The sequence below is a fragment of the Halyomorpha halys genome, unplaced genomic scaffold (assembly GCF_000696795.3).
Source record: "Halyomorpha halys isolate HHAL.00 unplaced genomic scaffold, Hhal_1.1 Scaffold250.1, whole genome shotgun sequence".
NCBI lineage: Eukaryota > Metazoa > Arthropoda > Insecta > Hemiptera > Pentatomidae > Halyomorpha > Halyomorpha halys.
In genome coordinates, this window is record NW_027108814.1 from 116624 (window position 1) to 143971 (window position 27348).

Sequence of the window (27348 nt, forward strand, 5' to 3'; positions counted from 1 at the left end):
TTTCGAATAAAAAAAAAATTTTGATTACAATTTAATTTTTTGTGTTATTTTTTACAATTTCAAGTTCTATCGGGCTTAAAAAAACACCCTTTAATATTACGCAAAAAAAAAAGTTAGTGGTCCACAATCGCTAAGGTAATAAATATAATTGTTACGAATAGTTAGTAAGATGAAAATATATGAATAATAATTTAAGATAACTAAATGCCTTCAAGGAATCTTAACTACACAAGGTCGATACTTAACTTACGATAAAATACTCGAGGAATTAAGTCCGTGCTCATAAAAAAGTACGATTATAAGACATAAATGGGAAATGTATGGACTCGTAAGGGAGTAACATGTTTTAATGTGTAATGTTTTCTCTTTACGAGAGAAAGCAGATACTAACAAGAAAAGTATGAAGATCTCGTTGTCATTTTTCATGTATTTTAATGGAATAAGTATATAGGAAAAAAATGTGTTTCATACTTCTAAAGACCTACTCTTCTTTCTAGATTTTACGAAGCCTTATTACAGTCATGTAGATCAGTCTTTTGTAATGTGTTGGAAGTTTAGACCGTTTGTCTAGTAAGTGCTGTAATAGTCGAAATCGGCGTGCAGTTTCGACCAAAATATAAAGTTGAAGTTATAGCAACATGTTAACTTGTCAACACTATGTAATACTAAGCCAGGGACTCCCATGCTCTCTATAATTTGATGTCTTCCGGCTTTTAATACTCATTGATCTGACGTTTGTTTGTATAGTGAAACTTCTCACAACGGAAACTCCTCCATAACGGGACTCCTTTAACGGATTTTAACAACTATACTAAGGTCGTGGGCAACAAGATAAAATTTAATGCATTTGAACTCCTCTATTACGGAAACTTTTCATTACGGACATTAATTTCATTCAACATAAAGTTGTTTCGAAAGTATTCTCAAAATACATGTATGCAACAAAACGATACTCGAAACATGATGTCTCTTGAGTAATATCTTCATTTTTTTTTTTTTTTAAGTTTAAAGTCAAACGGATTTTTTAATACTTAACCATACATAGCTACATAACTTACGTACTAATCAAGATAGGACTTTGAAATTAGTATTATTTTAAAGATGACTCCATATTACTTGGAATCCACACACAAGACTGAAACGCCAAGAAACTGCTCGTAGATTCCGATTGCTACAACACTTGCTCGACAAACGCTCTAAACTTCCCATTCACTACAAAAAATTAATATACACTACGATAGTCAGACCAATTTGGACATATGAAATAGCTCTGGGGCTCCACCAAACCATAAAATTCCTCCCGCATCCAATCCTTACAATCCAAAATCCTACGTAAAATCCTTGATGCTCCTTATTACGTCACAAATAAACTCATTCACAAAGACCTTAGCATCCCATTCGTTGCAGAATTGGCCCAAAACAGATATGCGTCTTTTCATTCCAAACTCCTTAACCATCCTAACCCATTAATTCTTAATCTTTCATCCTTAACAATCCCTGATAATCCTCCGAGGCGTCTGAAAAGAAGATGGCCACGGGACCTTCTAATTTAAATTAATTTTTAAAGTACCACTGATGGGTGGTTCCTTCCCAAGATTTTCAAGTGTATATGGTATGGTAGTTGGTTCGCCAAATTTCTTTTTATGGGAATTTTTAAATATTTTTTTTGCACCTAAAGAATGGTCGAATTAAAATTTTAGCGATATAACGTTTTAAGAATGGAAATTTCTCTAAGAAAACTTCATAAAATATGGGAAATAATACATTTGAAATTCTAGAGTTAGATACGTTAGAGAAAAACTGGAGGTTAGAAGATCAAACGACCCCGCGAAAATCAAAACAACAGTGGAACACTCAATACATAAATCCATAGAATACCATAAGATGAGTAAAAACGTTTAACATCCAACTTCACGAACATATATTCTAACAGCACTCATGGGAACCGGATTGAACAATATAATAATAATATAAGTAACAATTTAATGGAATGAGAACGGCATCCGCACATTGTGAGCAATTAACTATAATTATGAGGCCAATTAATAAAAATAATTGGCTCTCATCCTTCTAATAATTACTTTCTCAGAAAATACATTTATTTATTATATATTCTGGGAGGATGTAATCTTTAATTATAGTAATAACAGAACTATTTACGTTCAATAGTTCTCAAGATAAATTTTTGAAAAAATATGATTTTTTCCAAATTACGGAAAATATTACTTAAAGGTGCTTTTTTAAGACTTATATTTAAGCAAATTTACTCTATTTTAAATGAAATTTTATTAGGGTTTTTTTGTTGTAGGAAATTTTAAAGATATAGAGCTCTGAAGAAAAATTTTATTTTTTTTATATTTTGACAACTTTTGATCCATTACCTCAATTTTATAAATTCCCTTCATTTTAGTCCTTATCCCCTTGAATCATGCACCATTAAATCTCTGTAAATATGTTACAGTATTCTAAAAATGTAAAAGAAAGTTATTGTTAGCAGATGTAACCTACCTACAGCAACCTCTTTGGATTATAGATAACAGTGTCTGTTTAACTTTCTAAGTTCATGCAGTGTATCTTTTTATTTCTTTAACCTATCAGATTATCTACCTATTCTCAATCCTATCCAAATTTTTATCATCTTCATCAATTCACCTACCTAACTCTTTCTGTTCCTGTGACCAACATTGTAATAGTAATGATACTCGTACCTATATTAATTAAAACCAATAGTAACTTGTTGTCACCACTTAAACCTATAATTGTAATATATGTATATATAGTTGACCGTATAAAGTGTTGTACAGGAAGATGGTTAGGGTTGCGGTGAAAGGAGAAACTAAATAGTTTACAACGATTTATTTTCCGACGTTTCGCCCCACTTTGTAGGGCTTCATCAGGGATAAAAAGATACAAAATGATACAATGATAAGAATAAAAATACAAAGATAAGATACAATGAGAAGAATAAAAATACAAAGATAAGATACAATGATAAGAATAAAAATACAAAGATAAGATACAATGATAAGAATAAAAATATATTTTACGTATTTTTATATAAAAAATGTTTACTCTTGCCATTGTTACTTATTTTTATTCTTATCATTGTATCATTTTGTATCTTTTTAGCCCTGATGAAGCCTTGCAAAGTGGGGCCAAACGTCGGAAAATAAATAGTTGTAAACTATTTTTGTTTCACTGTTGACCGCAACCCTGACCATCTTCCTATGTATAATTGTAATAAAGTAATTTTCTTGTTATCCACACCTCTTTAGGTTAGTTTTATTTTTTATTACTATATATCCAATCAGTATCTTTTAATTTTTATTTATTTTCTTATTAATGTATTCTTCTGTTGTTACAATATATTTTTATCTATAAAATAAATTGTTTTTACCATTTTCAAGTATTTTATCATTTATCATTTTCTTATCTTTTATATTTTCCCCTATTTAAATATTTTATATTACTTATTTTTAGATTTAATATTGTTTTAGTTTATTCTGTATATTATCAACATATTATAGTCCATATTCAAATTTTCCTTTTTTTTCTCTCTCTCTCTCTTTCACGTATTTTATCTTTATTGTCTCATCCATTTGCAAGAATATTCAAATTGTCTATTTCTATTTTTTTTTTTTATCCTCTAGCAACGAGGTATTTAAAGCCACAAATTAACTATATGTAGAACATAGCTTAATCTGAGCATAGTGTAAGTGTTTCAATAGGACAACCAGACTGTTGTGACCACTGTACTAAAGAAACAATATATATTTATTTATCATATATACTCGTATATATTTACGTATGAATTTATTTTAAATTGTTTTATTGAATACATCATAGGAATTAAGCCCGCATGCAATGCGAGTATTGCGGCTTAATCCTAGTCAGTTGTCGAGACCAAGTCCTGGTATATAGTTATAGTGATCAAGTCCCTACCGTTAGAGTCTAAGTTTTATGTACGTTCCAGAGACTTTAGTAAGTGTTAATTGCAGGGACACAGTGGCACACTTTACTATAGTAATTGTTCAGTGAAGACGCTGAATTCAACAGGATTTCTGAGTTCAAGACTCAATCACATAAACTCTTTTTTTTTTGTTAATTTAAGGATGTTTATTATTTATTTTTTAGCACTAAAATTTACTTTTAAATAATACCTGTAAGGAATGTTTTATTTTAAGTTCTGTTTTTTTTTCTTTTTTTTTTTTAATTTATTTTAATAAATCCCACCAAGTCACATTTACACTTCGTCGTAAACCTTCGTCTTGCCCCACAGTATCTTTTAATAATACCCCACTTATTCCTGTTGAACAGATCCGTTACTTAGGACTAAATCTGGACAAATGACTGACAAGGAATCCTCATCCAAGACTGAAAAGACAGGAAACTGCTCGTCGATTCCGACTATTGCAACATTTACTAGACAAACGGTCCAAACTTCCAATCCATTACAAAAGGCTGATCTACGTGACTATTATAAGGCCTATCTGGACATACGGAGTTGAGCTATGGGGTTATCTATGAGCTATAACTAAACCATCTAATTCCTCTCGAATCCAATCCTCACAGTCCAAAATCCTTAATGCTCCTTACTTTGTCACAAATCAAATCATCCATCGGGACCTCAATGTCCCCTATGTTGCCGATTTGGTCAGAATCAGATACCAATCCTTCCATAATAAACTTCCCAATCACCCAAACCAACTCGTTTCTAACCTGGCTTCTCCTTCACTACCTAATAATCCTCCTAGACGTCTGAAAATAAGAAGGCCTCGAGTTCTTCTGCTTTAGAAATGTTTTTGGAGTTCTATCAATGGGCAGATTCTCCAAACGTTTGTATCATGTCATAATATCACTTACAGCAAATTTACTTGATGTGTATATATGAATACAGTTGTAAATAACAATAAATAAATTATTGAAAAAAAGAAATTATTTTGTTAATTTTTCCATAACCTAGAGATGCATCCTTTGTTTTCGTTTTGATGCAGCTATTTGAAACTTTTTTGGTAACAATTAGATTTTATTTAATATTGGCCGGCAGTCTTGTTAAGTTTATTTTTAAACCCCCACTGCCGCCATTTTTTATTCCTCCGTCCTCAACAATAGTTGCAAGAATCATAAATTTCGATCCTCAACTCTATATAGTTTTTATTTAAATAATTCAAAATTAGGGTGTAATATTTTTTTCTTTCTCTCGGACAAAATCCAGCATCAATTTTTTAAATTGATGGATGAGGATTGAACCTGGAGTGTTTTGTACTCCGACGGGCTCCAAGGGCCGAAAATTCGCCCCTGATATGTTTTATTAGGTCAATCCGAAGAGAACTACAAGACTATTTGTCCTGAAAAGGCGAAGGGAGTACACGGCAATGTATCCACAGCCCGCCCGTCCACAAATCATCTACGCTGCCTCGAGTGCGAAATTGAAACGTCGCCCGCCTTGCAGATATTTCACTCTCGATAAATTATTCAAAGAGGACTGCTTGGAACTGAATCTGATAGAGATGTGGAATGGAGCTACAATAGCAGCTCATCATATCAGTGAGTGATCGCTTGTAGCAGCACTATGGAAAGTTAGCAACCTCTGGAATATGTCCAGCATATCTCCAGGCTAGTGTATCTTATCCCAATTATAACTCACGGAAACTCTACTATTTTTAATCCTCATAGTTCTGTTCTTCCCATAATTACTGGGCCTCTACATGTTTCCCAAAATTGGGCAAATTCGCTCATGCACAAGCTTGTAGAATCCTTTCATCAATTTTTTTTTAATTATTTATTTAATGTAATTTACAACTGTACAAAATAATACAATAGGTAAATATGTAGTATGTTTCATATACACTTGAAAATCTTGGGAAGGAACCACCCATTACAAACATTAATTTAAATTAGAAGGTCCCGTGGCTATCTTATTTTCAGACGCCACGGAGGATTATCAGGGATTGTTAAGGATGAAAGATTAAGAATTAATGAGTTAGGATGGTTAAGGAGTTTGGAATAAAAATACTTTAATTTTTATTTTTGATTATTCAAGAATTTGATGGTCTTTCATCAATTTAATTTTGTTTTTGGTTTCACACGTTTGTATTCAGTTGGCCATGTTTTAGAACTGCCAGCGGATAAATATTTTTGCTCTTTGTGTCTTAATCAAACAACACAATTTCTCCAACCTTCAAATTAAATAAATAACTCCATTTTCATATTGTATTTTTTTAAATTCGTTCAATTCGTTTTACATACTTTCAAATCTTGTTATTTTACTTCAACAGTAGGGGTATTCATGATCTTTAGTTTAATACGTTAAAACGTGTTAAATGGATAAATATTTCCTACTTTTATCATGTTAAAACGATATAAGATATAACGTGGTTCAGAGTATGTTACTAGGTGTGTTAAATGGAGAATGACGTCACGCAAAAGACCAGTTGAGCTTTTCACCGTATTTTTAAAACTAATAAAGCAATGGATGCCATTAATAATAATGACAGTTGATAATTAAATCATCTTGATTATCTTCTTCACAAGTTAGAAGATCAACAAGACGTTGAGTAGCCAAACACCACGCAACTTACACTTTTCACCCAATTTATGCAAGTAGTAATAAATTACATTAATCAAAACTTAAAAGTAAACTATAACATTGATTCAGTTTTGGAAGGAATGGTTATAAAATAAGTTGATCAGAAAATCCGCTTGGAGCTCTTATGCATTTAACATTTAATATGGTAAAACATTTGACATTTAACACATCATGAGAACCCCTAGTATAATTATACATTTTATCAATTTCTTACACTGCTCCAACAATTCGCGAATTCCTAATTAGATCAATATTTTAATAATTAAAAACAATTTAAAATTATGTTTTAATTTAATTTAATTTAATATTTAATATTAACAATTTAATATTAAAAACAAATGTTATAAGGAGAAAACAAAATGTAATTTTAATCAGGTAATTGTTTAAAAAAGAAATTGTCATATATTGATTAAGTATTTAATAATAATATAATTAAAACAAGGAAGAGTTCATTTTCATAAACAAAATCTAATTGTAAATAAAACTCGTCCAGTAGAAGATGTAACTTCATGAATTCCCTTTGCTGAATCAATGAACCTTTATTTTGATTGCTTTTGTGAATTATTCAAATCTGATATGTGCATAGAGAGGAGAGAAAAATACTTTATTCATCCATGCTGCCTAAATAAATCGGGTTGGTACATTACACAGCATACTGATCAATCCGTGACAGGACAAATATTAGTTACATATTTTTAAATGATATAATATAATAGATAGATAACATTTTTTTTTTCTTCCATAGTTTTCTTTTACTTTTCTTTTACAATTAATACCAGTCTACAAACTAACTAAAAGTTTTTCGATTTATTCCTTTTCTTTTTCTTTCCCTTCCATTTCACAACCCCTATTTCATTTGATCAACAAATTCCCCTTTAACAAATTGATTTTTGTTACTATTGCTCAACTATTACATGATTTTTGTGTTATTTTTATATCTACTCCATCTTATCGGAAACCTCTGTATAGTGGACAAAATACAAAATAAAGTAACAGTTAGTTTGATAGTAGGGGAGGTGGGAACGTATCTTTGAGGAGGCCTGAAATAATTTTCTGAACCGCCACTCAAGTCAGCATTCCATGTCAGAATATTTCCAGATGACGTTTCCCAAACTGCCACTCCTTCGACATCTGGGCCCCAGATACCTGGACCGTTTTGAAAGAAGGCACCCCTAGAACACAATAGACCCGATAATAAACACATTTGCCGAACCCACAATGAGGTCGTACACCTGGTTCAGGTGGCACAATGGGGTGAGGGCAGTGTGGTCTTGTCCCTACACCTTGGATGCCGGGTGCATTCAGCCTTGTAAAAAAAGTTCTTTTAAACAGATTATTCACAGTTTCAATTAATTTGATTAATTTGTGACAGTCTGTATTTTTTTCTTTTACCGAAAACCACGTCATGGTTTAAAGATATTTAATTTAACTACTTAACATGGATAAAAAAAAATTATATACATATATATAAAGGACGTTTCAGAGTTAAGTGTCCTAACTGAAAATACGAATTACAGGATTCCAAAATAAGAAAAAAATCCTATATTTCACGTCTAATGATTTTCATTGTTATGAATTAATTAAGTTATAATAAATAAATTAATATATCCTCCAACTACTTTATTAGTTGAATGTAAACATTAACATTAATATTAAAGTGTGCTAAAAAATCCGAAATATGTGCTAATAAATTGTCAAAAATTAATTTAAAAAAATATGTAAATAATATGTATCTATAAATTATGTATTATTCAACAATATAAATTACTAATTAATTAGTAATTTTATAACTTAAAAAAAGTTACATGAATATGTATTTATTATATATTATATGAATAATATTTTAAAGAAATTATGTTAAAATATGTACAAAAAAATGTACTTAGAGAAAGCATAGTTGTACAATAACAAGACATTAGTAATTATAATTAAACTAGGGGAGTAAAACCAGACTAAGATGAGAAAGGACCATGGGAAGGGAGGAAACAGAGAAATGGATTGAGGAGTAAACAAACAAATTCTAGAAAAATGCTACAGGAATAAGACCCTTGCTCTTTTTAATTGATTCTGAGAAATTCTCCATGTAATTCTGTGTGAAAATTTATTATCGCCACTGCTTTTAATTTGTGTTCGAAGATAAAGATATAAAATTTTTACGCACTGTTTATGATAAATGATAAATTTCACCTTTAAGTTTCTTGCATTCTCCTGAATTCTATGTAGTTGCTGCGAAAAATGTATTTACAATTGAACAAATAATTTAAGGAAATACGTGATTCAGGACAAAATACCTAAAAATATGTTAAAATATGTAAAAAAAGGCCTAATATTTAAAAATATGTGAAATAAAAATGACTTCTTTTGGCCAGAAATGTCTTGAAACATCTTTAGTTAGTAAGGAATCGAAGATATCATGGTCAGGTAAAAATATGTGAAAACATAAAAATCCTATCCCTAGTGATTACATTGAGCATTAGGACAGACCTGGCCTCTTTCTTCCACAGCAGCAATGGTCGACCGGCACTAGATAAGTGTTTACCTTCCACAGATCTGATACTACTCAATTTTTTTTCTTTTGGTGTGACATTAAATAAAACGTCAATGCGAGCCCATACATTAATACTTTACAAAGAATTATAGTTGGAACTTCCGAAACAATAACACATCCAGTACCATGGTAGTTGACCTTTGGTAATCTATTGGAGAGGATGATTAGGGGTGGGGGTCAGCCAAGAACTCAGACCCGGGAGGTAAGAAGCATAGTGAAAGATTTTCATTCCTCTAACTCAATTTGAAATCGCTACAAAACCACGAAAAGGAAATTCGAAAAATTTCTAATTATTTTTTCTTAACTCTTATTCATTGTGAAAAATTGCGAAACGTGTGCTTTAAACCTTAACAACGAACCTCTGCAATTTATCATATTAATGACAAATCTTACATTCCATCGATTATCATCGATTATCACATTTATATTTATATTTAGAGAAACATTTATTAGGAGAAGATGACTTAGGCACGGTCAGTGAATAACACAAATAAGTACAAATTTTAATCTTCTAAGAACGTAACCAAGATAACAACCATAACGGTTAAATAGAATTACATAATAAGGTGAAACATTAGAAGATAACAAATGATATAGGTAACTAAGTAGTATTAAAGAAAATGCATCATGGCGATTTAAAATTCAAAGCGCTTTTTAAATATTGCTAGATTAAACTATCTTGAGTCTCTCCTATTATCGTTTTAAGCAAATATTTCAAAAGTGATATAGGAAGGACCTCGCTCCCCGGGGGTCTTAGTGGGGTGGGATTATAAGAATGTGGGGGGTTAGGAAGGATTATAAGAATGTGGGGGGTTAGGAAGGATTATAAGAATGTGGGGGGTTAGGAAGGATTATAAGAGTGTGGGGGGTTAGGAAGGATTATAAGAATGTGGGGGCTTAGGAAGGATTATAAGAATGTGGGGGCTTAGGAAGGATTATAAGAATATTTAAACTGTAAATAATAGGTTTTCAATATCTCTTACGAAAATACGCATTATAAACTAATATATAACATATTAAACAAGCTTTAATTTGAGTGTTAATAGAAAGCTACACGTCTCCTGGTTCCTGAGATATAGACTTTACACAAAAAATTCACTAACTACTGATTTTTCAGTACATTTTATATTAAATGTTGCTTTTAAAAAACTTTATTTCGGGATCTATTGAAAGTAAAGAGCTCTTTTAGATTAATTATTTTATATATTCTTATTTGAGAGTGGTTTAGTTCATTCTAAATTTAAAGCAATTTTGATCCTTTTTTCCTCTCAACTTTTATTCTTTAAAGTTTGTCCAACGTTTCGGCCCTCAGGCCATTCTCAAGGATACCACCTTCAATATTGATGTCATTTCTTTTTTAAATCTTAAAATTGCAGGCTAATTGCCCTTGTCATATATAACTTTTTCTAATGATTGGAGAAGTTTCTCGGGGGGTGCGGTCAGCAAAGAACAACATAAATAAATAAATATGGTTTTGTTTATTTATGTTTTTCATTGCTGACCGCACCCCCCGACAAACTTCTCCAATCATTAATCTACGGTCAACTATCTACACCTCATAACTTTTTCTAAAAAATTTATATTTTAGATTTAAATTTTTTTTACAAAACACTTTCCTTCCTTCATTTACAACTTTAAAACTTTTTTTTTTGTTTTTTTTTTTGAGTTGTAAATGTAAGTGAAGGAAGGAAAGTGTTTTGTAAAAAAGTTTTAAATCCAAGATATGAATTTTTTAGAAAAAGTTATATGTGACAAGGGCAATTAGCCTGCAATTTTAAGATTTAAAAAATAAATGACATCGATATTGAAGGTGGTATCCTTGAGAATGGCATGAGGCCCGAAACGTTGGACAAATTTTAAAGAATAAAAGTTGAGATCAAAATTCTTTTAAATTAAGAGTAAAGAGCTTTGTTAGGGCTCATATTTTAGTCAATTTAGTCTACTTTTAATTATTTTCTAATAGTGTTTTTAGTGCTGTAGGTAGTTTTAACAACATGGAACTCCGAATGGATAAATAATTTTATTTAAAAATTTTTGAACTGCCGTTTTTTATTCCCCCTAACTATTATACTAGCAGAATCATCAATTTTGAATAATTATTATATTTAATAATTAATTTTTGGATTAATAATTAGGGTGAAATAACTGAGTTTTTTCTTCTTTTGGGCTATTGCATAAATTGGTGCATATTTGGTTTTATAGAGATATAGAGGTGAGGGTATGTATTAAAAGTAGGAAATGAGTCGGAGTTATAAAAATTCCTTTTGAAATCTCAACTTTATCTTTCCCGCGCAAGTTGGTTTTGTAGCTTTCTTAGCATCAATGAAACAATTTTTTATCCCTTTTTTTTTTTACAAAGAAAGAGAAATAACACCTTTGTGGCGGAATTATTATTTTTTTTTTATAATGTTAAACAAGGTGGGGTTCTGGTTTTGTTATGGCAAGAGGCACCGTTAGATCGTAACTGACAACGGGTTCAGTTCCGTTGAATATCAAGAGCGTAAAACATTTTTTTCCCCTCAAGCGTACTGTTCAAAAGAGCCGTTTAAGGTTAAGATTAATTGATATTAATCTGGAACTGGGAGCAGACAGACAGACATATCAGGGACAGCCTGGCCCTTTCTTCATCAATGTTGGGGCCCTAATCATCATTAGCAATAATAACAGACCTTTGCGGCCACGGGCATTTATCTTCCGGCCCCCTCTGCCCTTCGTGATATAGTTCGGGGTTCGGGGGTACGCTCGAGAACCCGGCATTAGGAAGATGGAGTGAATCCGAGATAGCCGATGACATCCTCAAGAGGAGGTTCTTCCAAGAGGAAGTGGAACGTAATAATTTTGATTTACCTGTAGAACTTCAGGTAGCGGATGCAGGTATAATTATAAGCAGGATTTATTTTAGAGGATGTGTTTCTCGAATGTCAACAATTTTTATTTATTTAGTAGTACACCTCACACCGTTACTAGAGTTACAGTATAAGAGCCCAAGAGGCGAAAAAAACAGTTATTTCACTCGAATATTTGATTACTTTAATAAAAACTATGTATAATTACAAATCAAAATCAATGATTCTGCCATGTATAGGTAGAGGAAACAAAAAATGGCGGCTGTTTCTAAAAGCTTTTTTTTTTATTTATTTATTGATATTTACAACTGTATAAAAAATAGAACTAGTAAATTTGCTCATAATGACATAATGATATGATACAGGATGTAGAGAAACTATCCAGTTGTAGAACTCTAAAAACAGTTTACAATATAAGGTCACGAGGCCATCTTCTTTTCAGGCGCCTCGGAGGATTGCCAGGAATGGAAGAGGAAGCAAGGTTAGAAACTAGTGGGTTTGGGTGGTTAGGGAGTTTATCATGGAAGGAATAGTATCGGGTTCGGGCTAGATCGGTTACATAAGGAACATTAAAGTCTTTATGTATGATTTTATTTATGACAAAGTAACGAACATTGAGGATTTTATGAAGGATCTTGGATTGTAAGGATTGGATACAAGAGAAATTCGAAGGTTTAGTGGAGCCACAAAGCTCAACTCCGTTTGCCTATATTGGCCTTTATACAGTCATGTACATCAGTCTTTTGTAATGGATTGGAAGTTTAGACCGTTCGTCAAGTTACAGAACTTACTTATAGTCGGAATCGACGAGTAGTTTTCTGTCGTTTCAGTCTTATGTGAGGATTCCAAGTTAGTCGTTTGTTCAGATGTAGTCCTAGGTAGCGGATCTAAGTCAAATATATAATTTTAAATTATAGTAAATGATTTTATTTATGACAAAATAAGGAGCATTGAGGATTTTATGAAGGATTTTGGATTGTATTTCTAAAAGTTAAAAAAAAAAATTTCATTCGCAGCTCTATATCTTTAAAACTATGAACAACACTAGAAAACCTAAGAGAAAATCATTTAAAGGAGAGTAAATTTTCTAAAATATAAGCCCTAATCGAGATGCCTACGTTTCATAGATCCCGAGTTAAAAACAAGTTTTCATAAATAAAAAATTAGAAGCTAGTGAATTTATTCTGTATAAATAATATATAATAAAAACCATATTACATATATACATAATGAGCGGTATTATTTGAAATTATGCATAAGACTGTCTAGGGTGCGGTCAAAAGAAAACAACAAAACAAAAAATAGTTAGCATCTATTTATTGCCCTACGTTTCGTCCTTCTTTGTCGAGATTCATCTGGACTAAAAAGAAAAAAAGCCAACTAAAAATATTTTGACATAGTAGGATAATTAGATTTTTTTAAATATATTCTTGTCATTGTCTATTTTATGTTATAACTATTTTTATTTCTTCTATTTGTTCATTTCTGTTTAATTTAATTTTCTTTTATATTTACATAATTTTAACACTAACTTAATTTACCATTTTGTATCTTATTATCCTATTATGTCAAAATATTTTTAGTTGTATTAATATTCTTTTAGCTCTACAAAGTGGGGCGAAACGTCTGCAAAGTTGTTATCTATTTTTTGTTTCCTTTTGAACATCTTCTTCATAATTTAATAAAAAAAAAAAAAATGATTTATCTCTTATTACTAATAATGGTCCAAGGTCCAAGGATCTGTTTAGGCAATTAACTATCATTATATATACATACACAGGAGAATCAATGTTCTTAATCAAAATTTTTTTTAAGAAGCAGAAAAAAATAAAATTAATCTTCTGGTGAAATCGTCCGTATTAAAGAGTGATTGTCCGTTAATAGAAGTTATACGATCCAAGAAGAGAGATTCCTGCGAAGAGAAGAGATATAGCATGAGAGAGAGGCAGACTTTTTGCAAGATATCCTCTCGAAGACACAGGGCATGAGACTACAAAGAAAGAATTCGAACTATGAGGGGTCGCCAACAAATGACCGGTTCTCTCTCCGGCGTCTTATCTGTCGTCCCGGTTCGCTCTCGGCAGCCGCTTTGTATCGAGGGGGGGGGGTCAATTACTTTATCAAACTTATCAAAGTCCTTTTTAAGTAACTCTCCCTAAATGGCATTCTGTTACTATCACTGTCGCGATAGTAAATTGTGCATGCAACGAATTAGCAAAACAGGCATTCTTGTTCGAGAGCCAGCGTTCAGGAATTGACTTACTAATGCGAATTAAAACAGGACAACCCTTTCGCCAATTGCGTAAAATACTCATTCGTGACGTTAAACAATAAACTCTCATTCAACCAGCAGCTTAATTTTTTTTTATTAACTTATTTATTGTAATTTACGACTACATTATAATATATACATCTAGTAATTTTTATGTCAATAGCATGATACAGACATGTGGAAAATCTACCCATTGAACTCAAATAATATTTCTCAAGGCCATCTTCTTTTCACACGTCTAAGAGGATTATCAGGTAATGAAGGTGAAGCCATGTTAGAAACAAGTGGGTTTGGAAGGGTTTGAGATATTGGTATTATTATAAGATATGGTAACATTGAGGCCCTGATGGATGACTTTATTTATGACAAAGTAGGGAGCATGAAGGATTGAATACGAGAGGAATTCGAAGGTTTTGTGGAGCCCCAAAGCTCAACTCCATATGTCCAGATTGGCCTTATTACAGTCATATAGATCAGTCTTTTGTAATGTGTTGGAAGTTTAGACCGTTTGTCTAGTAAGTGCTGTAATAGTCGAAATCGACGTGCAGTTTCCTGTCTTTTCAGTCTTGTGTGAGGATTCCAGGTTAGTCGTTTGTCCAAATGTAAAATAGGATATACCCATATTGTTAGCTTTAGTTTCATATACAATGTAAATATTCAATAAATGCTTAGTTTGGTTAGGAAATTAACTGCTAAGGATTTGGCAAACCAAAAATTCAGATTCATTGATTAATCCTTTCCATGATTCTTCGTTGATTAAACTAACAACATAATTTTACGAATTAGATTCATGTGACACGTCTCACGTGAAAAGTGTTTAATTATATTAATAGATTTAAAAAGATTCCTAATCGATACAATTTTTTAAAATTAAAATTTCAATTAATTTATAGAATTATATTTTCTAAGATAATTCGAATATTGTATAGATTTGAATTAACTACTTTAGCAATGAATAAAAACCAAAGACCGTATCGTATGGAGGCTGGGTAATTTATTTAATTGGATGATAGTAAACGTATGTAATTAGTTGTAAAATATTTTACAATGTAGCTGGAAAAATTACTTATTAGTAACTAACATTTCGCCCATTTTGCAGAGCTTCTTCAGGACTAAATGAAACAAGAAAAAAAAAATGTAAAATATGATAAGACTAAAGAATATACATAGAATGTTATACAAAAAGTATCAGAGTAAATTAAAAATATAGAAATATAAATGAACAGAACAATTATTAATAACAACGATATTCATAAATGATACAACTGAAAATGTAAAACTGGAGTGATAAATGGTAAAAAATAATATATCATATCCTTTTGTATATTATCATATAACATATAATATAATATATAAGTATATAATATACTATATATTTTTTTAGGAAGAATAATAAAGGACTATCAGAATATACGGGGACATCAGGTATTTATATTTATCTTTTTTCCTCTTATATGTTATTTTTATTATTTATTATTATTCTTATTATTATTTCCTTACTTACTTACTACAGTACCTCACCTATTTTTCTTTTAATTATTTTTTAACCTATTTGTTTTTATTTATTACACTATTTCTTTATTTATGAATCTATCACATATGGCTATACCTATTATTAATTAGAATTAGAAGAAGATAGTTGACCGTGTGAAGTAGATTGTAGGAAGATAGTGGAAGTGAATAAAGGTATCAAAATAGTAAAAGAAAACTATTTATTAATCAGGATTACCGTAGATTAATAATTAGAGAAGTTTTACGGGGGGTACAGTCAGCAATGAACAACATAAATAAACAAAACTATATTTATTTATTATTATGGGCATAAAATAAATAATTTTGTTTTTGTTTATTTATGTTGTTCTTTGCTGACCATATTCCCCAACAAACTTCTCCAAACCTATTTATTGTTAACCAACGTTTCGCCCTACTTTGCAGGGCTTGAATGAAAAAATATGACTTCTATTATTATACAAATATATTTTAGTAAACTAAATATGAGAAAAACGTTTTAACTTTTCGATAATCATTTGACAAACCAGGATTATCAGTAAATTAGCGTAGATAAGACTACTGACTCGAAAAGTACTTCCTCCAGTCGCCACACCGATGATTTACCGAATGAAGAACACTGAAGATAGAAAATAAATCAAGATGGCCGAGACACAAAAGGCCATTCATAGAATTGAGTGACTAATCATCCTCAGCCATTCATTGTTCCCATCTGCAACCGTATGTATCGATCTGTACCATCTAATCGATTATATTGATTATACATCTTTGTGATTCCAGCTACTCATTAATTAATAAAAATTTTATTATTATTTTTTAAAAATAAAACGCTATTTTACTAAATTAATCTTGTTCTGAATGGTCCATTCAACAAGGCATTTACAAAGAAAAAATGTAGACTTTTTTCTCTTTATATTGATTACATAATCGATTATATTGATTATACATATTTGTGATTCCAGCTACTCACTTAATAATACAAATTTTATTATTATTTTTTAATATAAAAACGCTATTTTACTAAATTAATCTTGCTCTGAATGGTACATTCAAGGCATTTACAAAGAAAAAATATAGAAATTTTTGTCTCTTATATATTTTCAGAAGACTGAATCCGGATTTTGGGTTTACCGCATACTTCACAACTAAAATAGACAGAAAAAATTAGGAATTAAAGTATAACAATTTTTTCCCCTTTTCTTAAAGAGAAACTGAAATAGGAAAAAAAACCATATGTAGGAACATTTTTCTGTTAACATAAGTTATTATAATTGTTGTTTCCCCTTTTCGTTAAAAAAAAAACTAAAATAGAGAAAAACTCTATATGTAGGAACTTTTTTCTGTTCACTTAAGTTATTATAATTGTTGTTTCCCCTTTTCGTTAAAAAAAAACTAAAATAGAGAAAAAAACCATATATAGGAACTTTTTTCTGTTCACTTGAGTGATTATAATTGTTTTACCCCCATTTTGGTTAAAAAAAAAAAAAACTAAACTAGAAAAAAACATTAGGAAAATTAGGAATTTTTTTTCTTTTCCCTTAAAGTATAACAATTTTATCCCCTTTTGTTAAAGAGAAACTGAAATTGGAAAAAAAAAAACTATATGTAGAAACATTTTTTTGTTAAGTTATTATAATTGTTGTTTCCCCTTTTGGTTGAAATGAAACTGAAATTTAAAAAAAAAAAATTTTTTTTTGTCACTTAAAGTATAATACAAATACAGAAAAAACAACATAGGTAGGAATATTTCTCGGTTTTCACTATATGTAGGAATATTTTTCGGTTCACTTAGTTTTTCAAGTTATTATAATTTTTTTCTCCCCCTTTTGGTTAAAAAAAAAACTAAAATAGAGAAGAATCTATATTTAGGAACTTTTGCTTTTTAGTTAAGTTATATAAACTGTTTTGTTCTTTTCCACTTTTTCTTAAAAATAAAATAAAAGAGGAAAGACAATTTATGTAGAAGCTTTTTTCGGTTTAAAAAAATAAACTATATAAAAAAACATTTTTCAGTTTCAAGCTTATAAATAAAGGACTAAATTTTTTTTCTGATAAACATTCTATGTCAATTAAAGGAAACGAAATTTCGTATTATAAAATATGTATAATATACAAAATATGTATATTAAATTTATTGTTCGTTTAACCTGCGATACTTACAAATGCGATACCACTAGAATGCGAAAAAAAACTTCCCTTTACAATCAACTAGAGATAACTTATTATTTTAAAATATAAAATAATTTAAATTATGGTAATAAATTTATTTTTCTGAAGGCAATGAATTTTTTTTTTAATCAGTTCACTTAAATTGCAGTAAATTATATCAATAATATTTCTTTTTATTCGATTATTTTAAGTTGGCTAATTGTTCACTGTTTTTAAGAATGGCAAGAGATAAAGAATTTTCCGAACCTGGAAGTAAAGTTGGTAGCAAAACTTTATCATGTTATAAAATCGGGTATAGTCAAATATTGTAATCAAATATTGAGTTTTCTCGATCAATATGAAAAACAGTCTGAAAAATAAATATGAATTTATTAATATCTAACTTTCCACGTTTCCTTGTATATATCTTTTTTATTTTATAGATAAAAACAGTATATGTATGTATATAAAGCTTAATTTTATTCTTACAATCAATTATCTTGAATTATTATTAATCAACAATAAAGAATTTGATAATTTATAAAATACATTTAGCCCAGAAAAATTATTATAATTTCACTAAAAAATATGAAATTCATAATATTCAACTTCATTTTTTTTTCTTAATACATCAGAACCAGAATTCAATATAATTTTTAAAGAAACTTATAACTTATCGTATGACGATGTATATTATTTTTCTTTAAAAATCAAGAATTTTGGTAAGTAAAATAATGTAAAAATACTTACGGAATGAGAAATGATGCGAAGTCTATGGCATTGATGCAGATGTAGCACACTTAATGTTCCTGCAAAATTAAAATTCACAATTAATCACTAACATATATATGGTAACATAATAATATAAAATTGTAATAAAAAAAGTGACAGCCCAACGTTTCGGCCATTTTAGCCATCCTCAAGGACATCTATTATAATTTCATCCTCACATTAAATTTAGAATTACTTTTGCAGGCTATTCTGCCCAGGTCATTCATTAATTATAAGTAATTCATTAATTATATATAATAATTCATTAATTATACACAAACTGGTATATGGTAGTGATTTTGTGTGGATAATTTTATATAAGAAGAATTAAATATTTATTATTTTAAATTTAAAAAAAGGGAACTAAACTTAAGCTTATTAATAATAAATATGACTCTCTAATAATTGACTTTTTAAATATGTTTTTAACTTATAATAAAGAAAATGACCTGGGCAGAATAGCCTGCAAAAGTAATTCTAAATTTAATGTGAGGATAAAATTATGATTGAAGATGTCCTTGAGGATGGCTAAAATGGCCGAAACGTTGGACTATTGAAAAATAAAAAGTGTTGATACAAAAAAATATACAAGTTTTGATTTATTTGTCTATTTTATATTTTAAACATTTTTATTTTTGTTCATTTATATATTCATATATATATATTTTTAACTTATATTTACATAATTTCAACCCTACCTTAATATACTTTTTTGTATCTTATTATCCTACTATGCCAAAAATGTTTAGTTGTTTAGCCCTGATGAATCTCTACAAAGTGGGACGAAACGTAGGTAAATAAATAGTTGCTACCAATTTCTTCATAATTTAACTAATATTTATTTATTTATTTTTAAAAATTCGAAGTTTGAGTAAAATTTAATCATAGTTACTATGACCTACTTAATAAGAAATTCAATATTCTAGAATTAAATAAGCATATATTTTATCCCTTACCAATGGGTTTCAAATTATATTATCAAATGTATTTTTTAAATTCACTCCTGGTAGAGGAGATATTTTGTTTAATTAAGTCACACTCAAAATTGTATTTTTTTTTTTCAAATTGTTTGTTAAAAAGGTTTAATGCTTAACAAGATAAGATGTTGACAGATTAACTTGAATTAGAGTTTATTTCCAACAGGAGCCACCGCCAGATATCGTCGTGGATATCTCCCGAAATAAATTAGAAACGAACAACATCAATCAGCCTTAGAGATAGGAGCTGGATAAATTAGAACATATCGAAGTTATAAATCTTCCCAATATCTCCTTCCTCGAATGGCTGCTTAGAGAAATTAATGGGAGAATTTGTCAGGCTTGGGAGAGATATCGTGGGACAGCGAAAAATCTCGTCGGAGTCAGGATCCCTAGATTGTTGTTAGGGAAGGGTTAGTGGTTTCTTTTCATTAATAAATATTTTTCAAATTAACAATATCTGTCAAATTATTTAATAAATACCTTTAAGTCTAGGGAATTGGGAATATTATATCCTGACAAATATCAGGGATATTTAGCTCGTATTTAACCTAAAAGAGCCCGATGGCACTGCAAGATATTAGTACAAGGGCCCAAGAGGTGAAAAAAAGTCAGTTATTTCACCCCAATTTTTCATTACTTTAATAAAAACTATGTATAATTACTAGTCAAATATAATAAGTCTGGCAAGTATAAGTAAGGGGAATTATAAATGGCAGCTGCTTCAAAACGTTAAAAAAAATATTTTTTAACTCCATATCTTTACAACTACCAACAACACTATACAACCTAAGAAGACATCATTTAAATTAGAGTAAATTTGCTAAAATATGAGCCCTAATTTTACACATTTACGGTGAATAGTTCCCGAGATATAGATTTTTAAAAAGCAACATTTCATAAAAACTGTACTGAAAAATCAGTAGTAAGTTAATTTATATTGAGAAATCTATATCTCAAAAACCATTCGAAGTACAAATCACTCAAATTAAAGCTAGTTTAATAGTAGTAGTTTTTATGATATTTGCTCAAATAAATTAATTTATAATTATTCAGACAAAATTTGTGCAAAATTTATATTGATATGCGAATATCATAAGAACTACTACTTCTATGAAGATAAATGTCATTAACTACTTTAGAGTAACTTAAATATATAATATAAAACCTTTATTTTGAGTTCTGGCAGACATCTGTACGTTTTATAGTTTCTGAGATATGTTTTTTCGTAAATATTAATTTTTGCATTTTATTTTTTAAACATTTTGAAACAGCCATTATTTGTTATTCCCGCTACATATACTTGGCAGACTAATCAATTTTGACTCGTAATTATACATAGTTTTCATTAAAGTAGTCAAAGATTGGGATGAAATAACTGTCTTTTTTCTCTTCTTGGCCCTTGTACTATATGAGACTCTCCAGATTAGACAATTTATTTTCCGAGCAACTTTGAGTTATCAATAGAAATATCTTCTTTTTTTTTTTAATTATTTATTTAATGTAATTTACAACTGTACAAAATAATACAATAGGTAAATATGTAGTATGTTTCATATACACTTGAAAATCTTGGGAAGGAACCAACAATTGGTGGTACTTCAAACATTAATTTAAATTAGAAGGTCCCGTGGCCATCTTCTTTTCAGACGCCTCTGAGGATTATCAGGGATTGTTAAGGATGAAAGATTAAGAATTAATAGGTTAGGATGGTTAAGGAGTTTGGAATAAAAATACGCATATCTGTTTTGGGTCAAATCTGCAACGAATGGAAGGTAAAGGCCTTGGGGAATGAGTTTATTTGTGACGTAATAAGGAGCATCAAGGATTTTACGTAGGATTTTGGATTGTAACGATTGGATGCGGGAAGAATTTGATGGTTTGGTGGAGCCCCAGAGCTCAATTCCTATAGAAATATCAAATTTAGAAACATACTTCGTCATAGTGGATGGAGCTTCTTTTCGTCGTGTCGTCGAATTTGTAACTTAGTTTAGTTTTTCTCCAGCGCACTCGGTCTGTGGAAAGAGTTATTTTCTCTTAAAGATTTTCATGAAGAGTTAGGTTTTTAAAACGACTTCATATAGTTGATTTTTCGGATCCTGAAGGTTTAAATCACCAAATGTGTACGGATCTTGACGTTTTCAAAAGAAACATTGAACTAACACAAAGGGCAAAATCGTATTATAATTCGATCTCGATATCCTGTAAGAATCCGCCATTATAATTTGAGTCTTTGAAAAATGATATTTAATATAATTTTGTCCATAACTTTGGTCTAAAGGAGAATTTAGGGATTTTAATAGCTTTAAAACTTCTCATAGTGACATATAACGTTTTGGAAAAAAACATTTAGGATTCTAAACGTTTATTGTAGACAAAGCTTCGAACCATTCCCTTTTACATAAGTAGATAAAATTACGTCAAACCAATCTTGTATGTGTATATAATATCTTTATATAGATTTTTTTTTTTCGCAAGGGAATTATAAGCAAATTTCGGTTATCCGCCCGCCTGTTCGATCAGGCTACTCAACTCCGCGGATAAGCAGGATTTGACTGTAGGTTGAGAATTGACATACACTTTGTCAACAAGGTATAATTAATACGAACAAACGTGAAGTGGTATTAACAAACAAAATAAACTAATAGATCAGTTTGCCCGAAGATAACGCTGACTGACAGGACTCCCAAAGAGCACGTCACAACAGACGGACAGCCGTGAATACCCCTCCCTTCCCCTTCCCCGTCCTCCCGACAATTTCTACAACGCCCGTACCTTAAATCTTTTCCTTTTGTATTTTCACGGTCCTTATCTTTTAGAGCCTTCATCATATTTATGCTCTGATTACCATATCGGCATTAGCATAGCCCGGGATAGAGTCAGGTCGGGCGTTCTGCAGGTGCTTGCTAGAGGCGGCTCAACTCTCTTCTACTTGTATCACCAGTCTCTCTCGGCTAGCATAGTACAAGAGACCAAGAAGAGAAAAAAAGCCATTTCACCCTAATTTTAGATAGCATTAATGAAAACTATGTTTAACTACGAGTCAAAATTGATGAGTCTGCAAAGTAAAATAGTAAAAACGGCAGTTTCAAAATTTGATCCATTCGGAGCTCCATATCTTTAATACTACCTACACCACTAGAAATCCTAATAGAACTAATAATTTTTAAATAATTTATTTAGTGTTATTTACAACTGTATATAAATATATACAAGTAAATTTGCTGTAGGTGAGATAGTGACATGATACAAACATGTGGAGAATCTACCCACTGATAAAACTCCAATAACATTTTTAGAGGAGAAGATCTGGAGGTCATCTTATTTTCAGACGCCTAGGAGGATTATTAGGTAATGAAGGAGAAGCCAGGTTAGAAACAAGTGAATTTTGGGTGGTTGAGAAGTTTATCATGGAAGGAATGGTATCTAGTTCTGGCCAAATCGGCAACATATGGAACATTGAGGTCCTGATGGATGACTTGATTTGTGACAAAATAAGGAGCATTAAGGATTTTACGAAGGATTTTGGACTGTAAGAATTGGATTCATAGCTCAACTCCGTATGTCCAGATAGGCCTTATAATAATCGACTAATAATTTAAAGTAAAGTAAATTTGCTAAAATATGAACCCATACTGAGCTCTTTCTTTCCATTCAATAGTTCCCGAATTATAGCTTTTTTAAAAGCAACATTTCATAAAGAGTGCACTGAAAAATTAGAAGTTAGTGAATTTATATACAGAAATCAATATTTCAAAAACCATTCGACGTACAAATGCTTACCATCACTCAAATTAAAGCAAGGCTAATTATAATTATCGACATTCAATTTATCCTATATTATTCATAAATTAATTTTACTTAATATCTCTGCATAGTGTTGGTTCAAATTTCTTGTATCTGTTTTGAAATTCACTGTATAATCAATATTTTTAGATATGTAAATGGATTCAAGTATTTTCCTTTTGAATGTATTATTCTCTTTATGTAAAATCATTGTATTTTCAAAACCAAAAATATGCTGGTTTTTGGTTGCATGCTGTACTAGTGCCGTTTTATTTGGATCCCTCTCCTTGTTTTTCAAATCATTATTGTGTTGATAAATTCTGTTACTCAATAATTGCTTTGTCTCACCTATATATATAGCTGGACAATTTAGACAGGGAATTTTATATATTGATCCCGATTGATTTCTTGTATCAATTTTGTGATATAGAATATTTCTTAATTATATATTTATTTTATAACTGTTATTTTTGTAAAGTTGAAGGCAAATATCCGATAGATATATTCCTCTTTCATCTCGTATTTCAACGGCATGCGCTACCAAAGATTCGAGGCTAATCGAAAAATCATGACTCAGAGAGTGAATTTCATAATGACAGTGATTACAGCTTCCTCAGCAGTTTGGTTTCCTTTGGTCCTTTCGTTTGCTCTTCCATCTCGTTTAGGAGTCGTGATTTTGAATATTTTCCGTACCCCCGGTTATGAAACCAAAACTTCCTCACGGATGATTCCAGCGCTGAGGTTTTGGTGTTGGTATATAAATTTTGTAGAATAATACGTCAATTGTTGACCGAGAAGATGATTTGATAGTAGATTACAATGGTATGATACCCATTAGTAGTATTCTAATAATATGTCTACATAAGAAGGTCTCGAAACCATCTTCTTTCAAGGAGCGAAGGATTGTCAGAAATGAAAAAGGAAGTTAGGTTAGAAACTAATGTTTTTGGTTGGTTAGAGAGTTTATAATGGCTAGATCGATTCCATATGGAACATAAAGAACTTTATAGATGATTTTATTTGTGACAAAGTAAGGAGCATTGAGGAATTTGGATTGTAAGGATTGGATACGAGAGGAATTCGAAGGTTTGGAGCCACAAAGCTCAAACTCATGTCCAGATAGGCTTTATTACAGTCATGTAGATCAGTCTTTTGTAATGTGTTGGACGTTTAGACCGTTTGTTCTGTAAGTGCTGTAATAGTCGGAATTGACGAGCAGTTTCCTGTCTTTTCAGTCTTGTGTGAGGATTCCACATCAGTCGTTTGTCCCAGATGTAGTCCTAAGTAACGGATCTGTCCGACAGTAATAAGTGGGGTATTATTAGTTTGAGACAAAATAGCGATTATATATAAAAAAAAAAATCAAAAAAAATCAGGGGGTTATTATTATCAAATAACCGATATAGAACACTTTGCAAAAAATTTAAATACCATATTATAAATAATGTTTATTTTATTTATATTTTAACTATTATCTTTTCTTCTTCTAGTTTCGCAAACATTTTGACTTAGCTGTGTCCATATTGAAATACTGCGTCCATTGTACTTCAGTGGTGTACCTGTCTAGTCTCTGCTTCGTACCTATTTGTTTAGTAGCGTGAATCTTCACTGGTTATCAACGCCTTTTACTTCTTATTCATTTATATTTATGTTTATTTATTTTTTTTTATAATAGTAAATTTTCAAAATTGAAATACTAATATTACAAGAGGATATTATGAAGTAGTTTGGAGAAACTAGACTGCTTGTCTAGTAAGTGCTGTAATATTCGGCATCGACGTGGAGTTTCCTATCTTTTCAGTCTTATTTAAGATAGATTGAGCAGTATAAAAGTACAAAATGCAATATTAAAAATAATTTTTGTCCAAAATGAAAATAAATTACATATTAATATAATTTTTAAAAATAATGTATCTTTTTAATACATGAATTTTAAGTGCAATGTTAATACACCGTAATTCTTTCTTCTTGGAGTTTATTTGTTAATTTCACTGTCTACAGAGATTTTTTTTTATAAAACTACAATAGTTCACTCCTAAAATAATCTCTTCTTGGCAAACGATTAACATACATAAGTCTAGCGCATAAAGACATCACTAGATATTAAAAATAATATAAAAAAGTTTAAATAATACATCCATGGAGTGTTATTTATAATAACAGAGAATATGAATAAGAATTGGATGAAACTGGAGAAAATTATTTATTATTTAATTTTCTTAGTATTTTCTTTTACTTGTTAATATACCTCATTTTCTTTACCACTAATTTCCAATCCAGCTATATGTGTACTTCCTTAAATTATTATTATTATTTCCTTTATATATTTAAAAAAAAAAAATAACAATTTTATTTTAATGTTGTATCAATTCTTAATCTGTTTTTATCTTGGTATTTATTTTATTATATACCTTTATTCACCGCCACCCAGACCATCTTCATACAATCGAAATTTATTTATTATAATGTTCCTTTATTTTATTTATTTATTTTTGAATTTTAAGACGTTTCATGGAATTTCCAACCTTTGTAATTTTTATATTTATTATAATTATAATATTTTAATATTGGCTTCTAGTTAAGTTACCATGACTAGGTTCCAGCTGTTTGGAGCTGGAAATATATTATTTTTGAGTAATTGTTTTGCCATTTTAAATGTTATATGCTGTGTCTGAATCATTTTACTGTATAATAGGGGTATTCATGATGTGTTAAATGTTATAAGTATAGGATTGTGAGTAGCCCTATTTAAAGTCATGTTAAATGTTAAATGCATAAGAGCTCCTAGCAGATTTTCTGAGGAACTTGCTTTATAACCTTTCCTTCCAAAACTTCATGCTATTTATTAATTCTAAGTTTTGATTAAAGTAATTTATTACAACGCGTGAGTGAAAAGTGCAATTTGTGTGAATGTTTGTCCATTGAATGCCTTGTTGATCTTCTAAGTTGTGAGGAAGAGAATCAAGATGAGCTAATTAGCAACTATCATTACATTATTATTACTGTCATTTATTACTGTATTAGTTAAATATCCAAAACAATTCAAACACAAACTACGAGCATGAAACCTAACACGATAACAAACAAAATGCTGGTCTGTTGTGTGACGTCATTCTCAATTTAACAGACCTTGGAACAGACTCTCAACCACGTTACAAGTTATATCGTTTTAACATGGTAAAAGAAGGAAATATTTCTCCATTTAACATAACCTTTTTTGGATTTAACACGCTTTAATATCTTAAATCAAAGATGATTCCTTTATTAGCTATTAATTGAAACCAGAGGATTAAAAATTAAATAAAAAAAGGTTTATCGTTCATGTATACCGTGCACCAGCGTACACTCAGTTATATTTATCGTATTATAGATGAAGGAAATAGATGAGGATCATCTTGGGCAAGACTAATGCTAATTGTGCTGTAGATCCTTGCGCATAGCAATGGCAATGGTCCTAGCAATCGATCGCAAGGCATTCAGGATTCAAACGATTTATTTCCCCGATAAAGATCGGGAAGATAGATGACCCGCTAGGAGTGGGGCCTATTTCTGTACCCCATCATGTTCACCTTTAATGCTTCCACTGTACCTGATACTTCCCTATAATTGTTTTAAGTAAATACAAACAACAACTTGTTGCATTCCGGTTATATTTATTATACTTTATAATAGAACGTTAGCCCAAATGCAGGTTCTAAAATAATACATCAATCCCGGCAAGGAATTCCTTTGGGAAGGAATAAATTGAAACAAACAAAAATGCGTTGATTTAATTTAAATTAGTGATTTTTAAACTTACTACTAATGTTGATATTAATTAATAAAACTAATTTATTTGATTTTTATTCAAATAATTTCTCAGGGTTGAGAGATTTTATTATATTTATTTATATATAATTTAT

General features: G+C 30.2%; 1 protein-coding gene across 2 annotated transcripts in view; it reads right to left on the bottom strand.

Moving 5' to 3' along the window:
• fj (four-jointed) overlaps positions 1-27348 on the bottom strand; it is a 174478-nt gene that overhangs the window by 14173 nt on the left and 132957 nt on the right. For both annotated transcript variants that reach the window (XM_067047134.1, XM_067047133.1), the window contains one exon: positions 18663-18721. Coding sequence is in view for 1 of the 2 variants with exons in the window: in XM_067047133.1 (XP_066903234.1) it covers positions 18663-18721 (59 nt within the window). In the remaining variant the exon portion in view is untranslated. The remainder of the gene's footprint in view (positions 1-18662; positions 18722-27348) is intronic.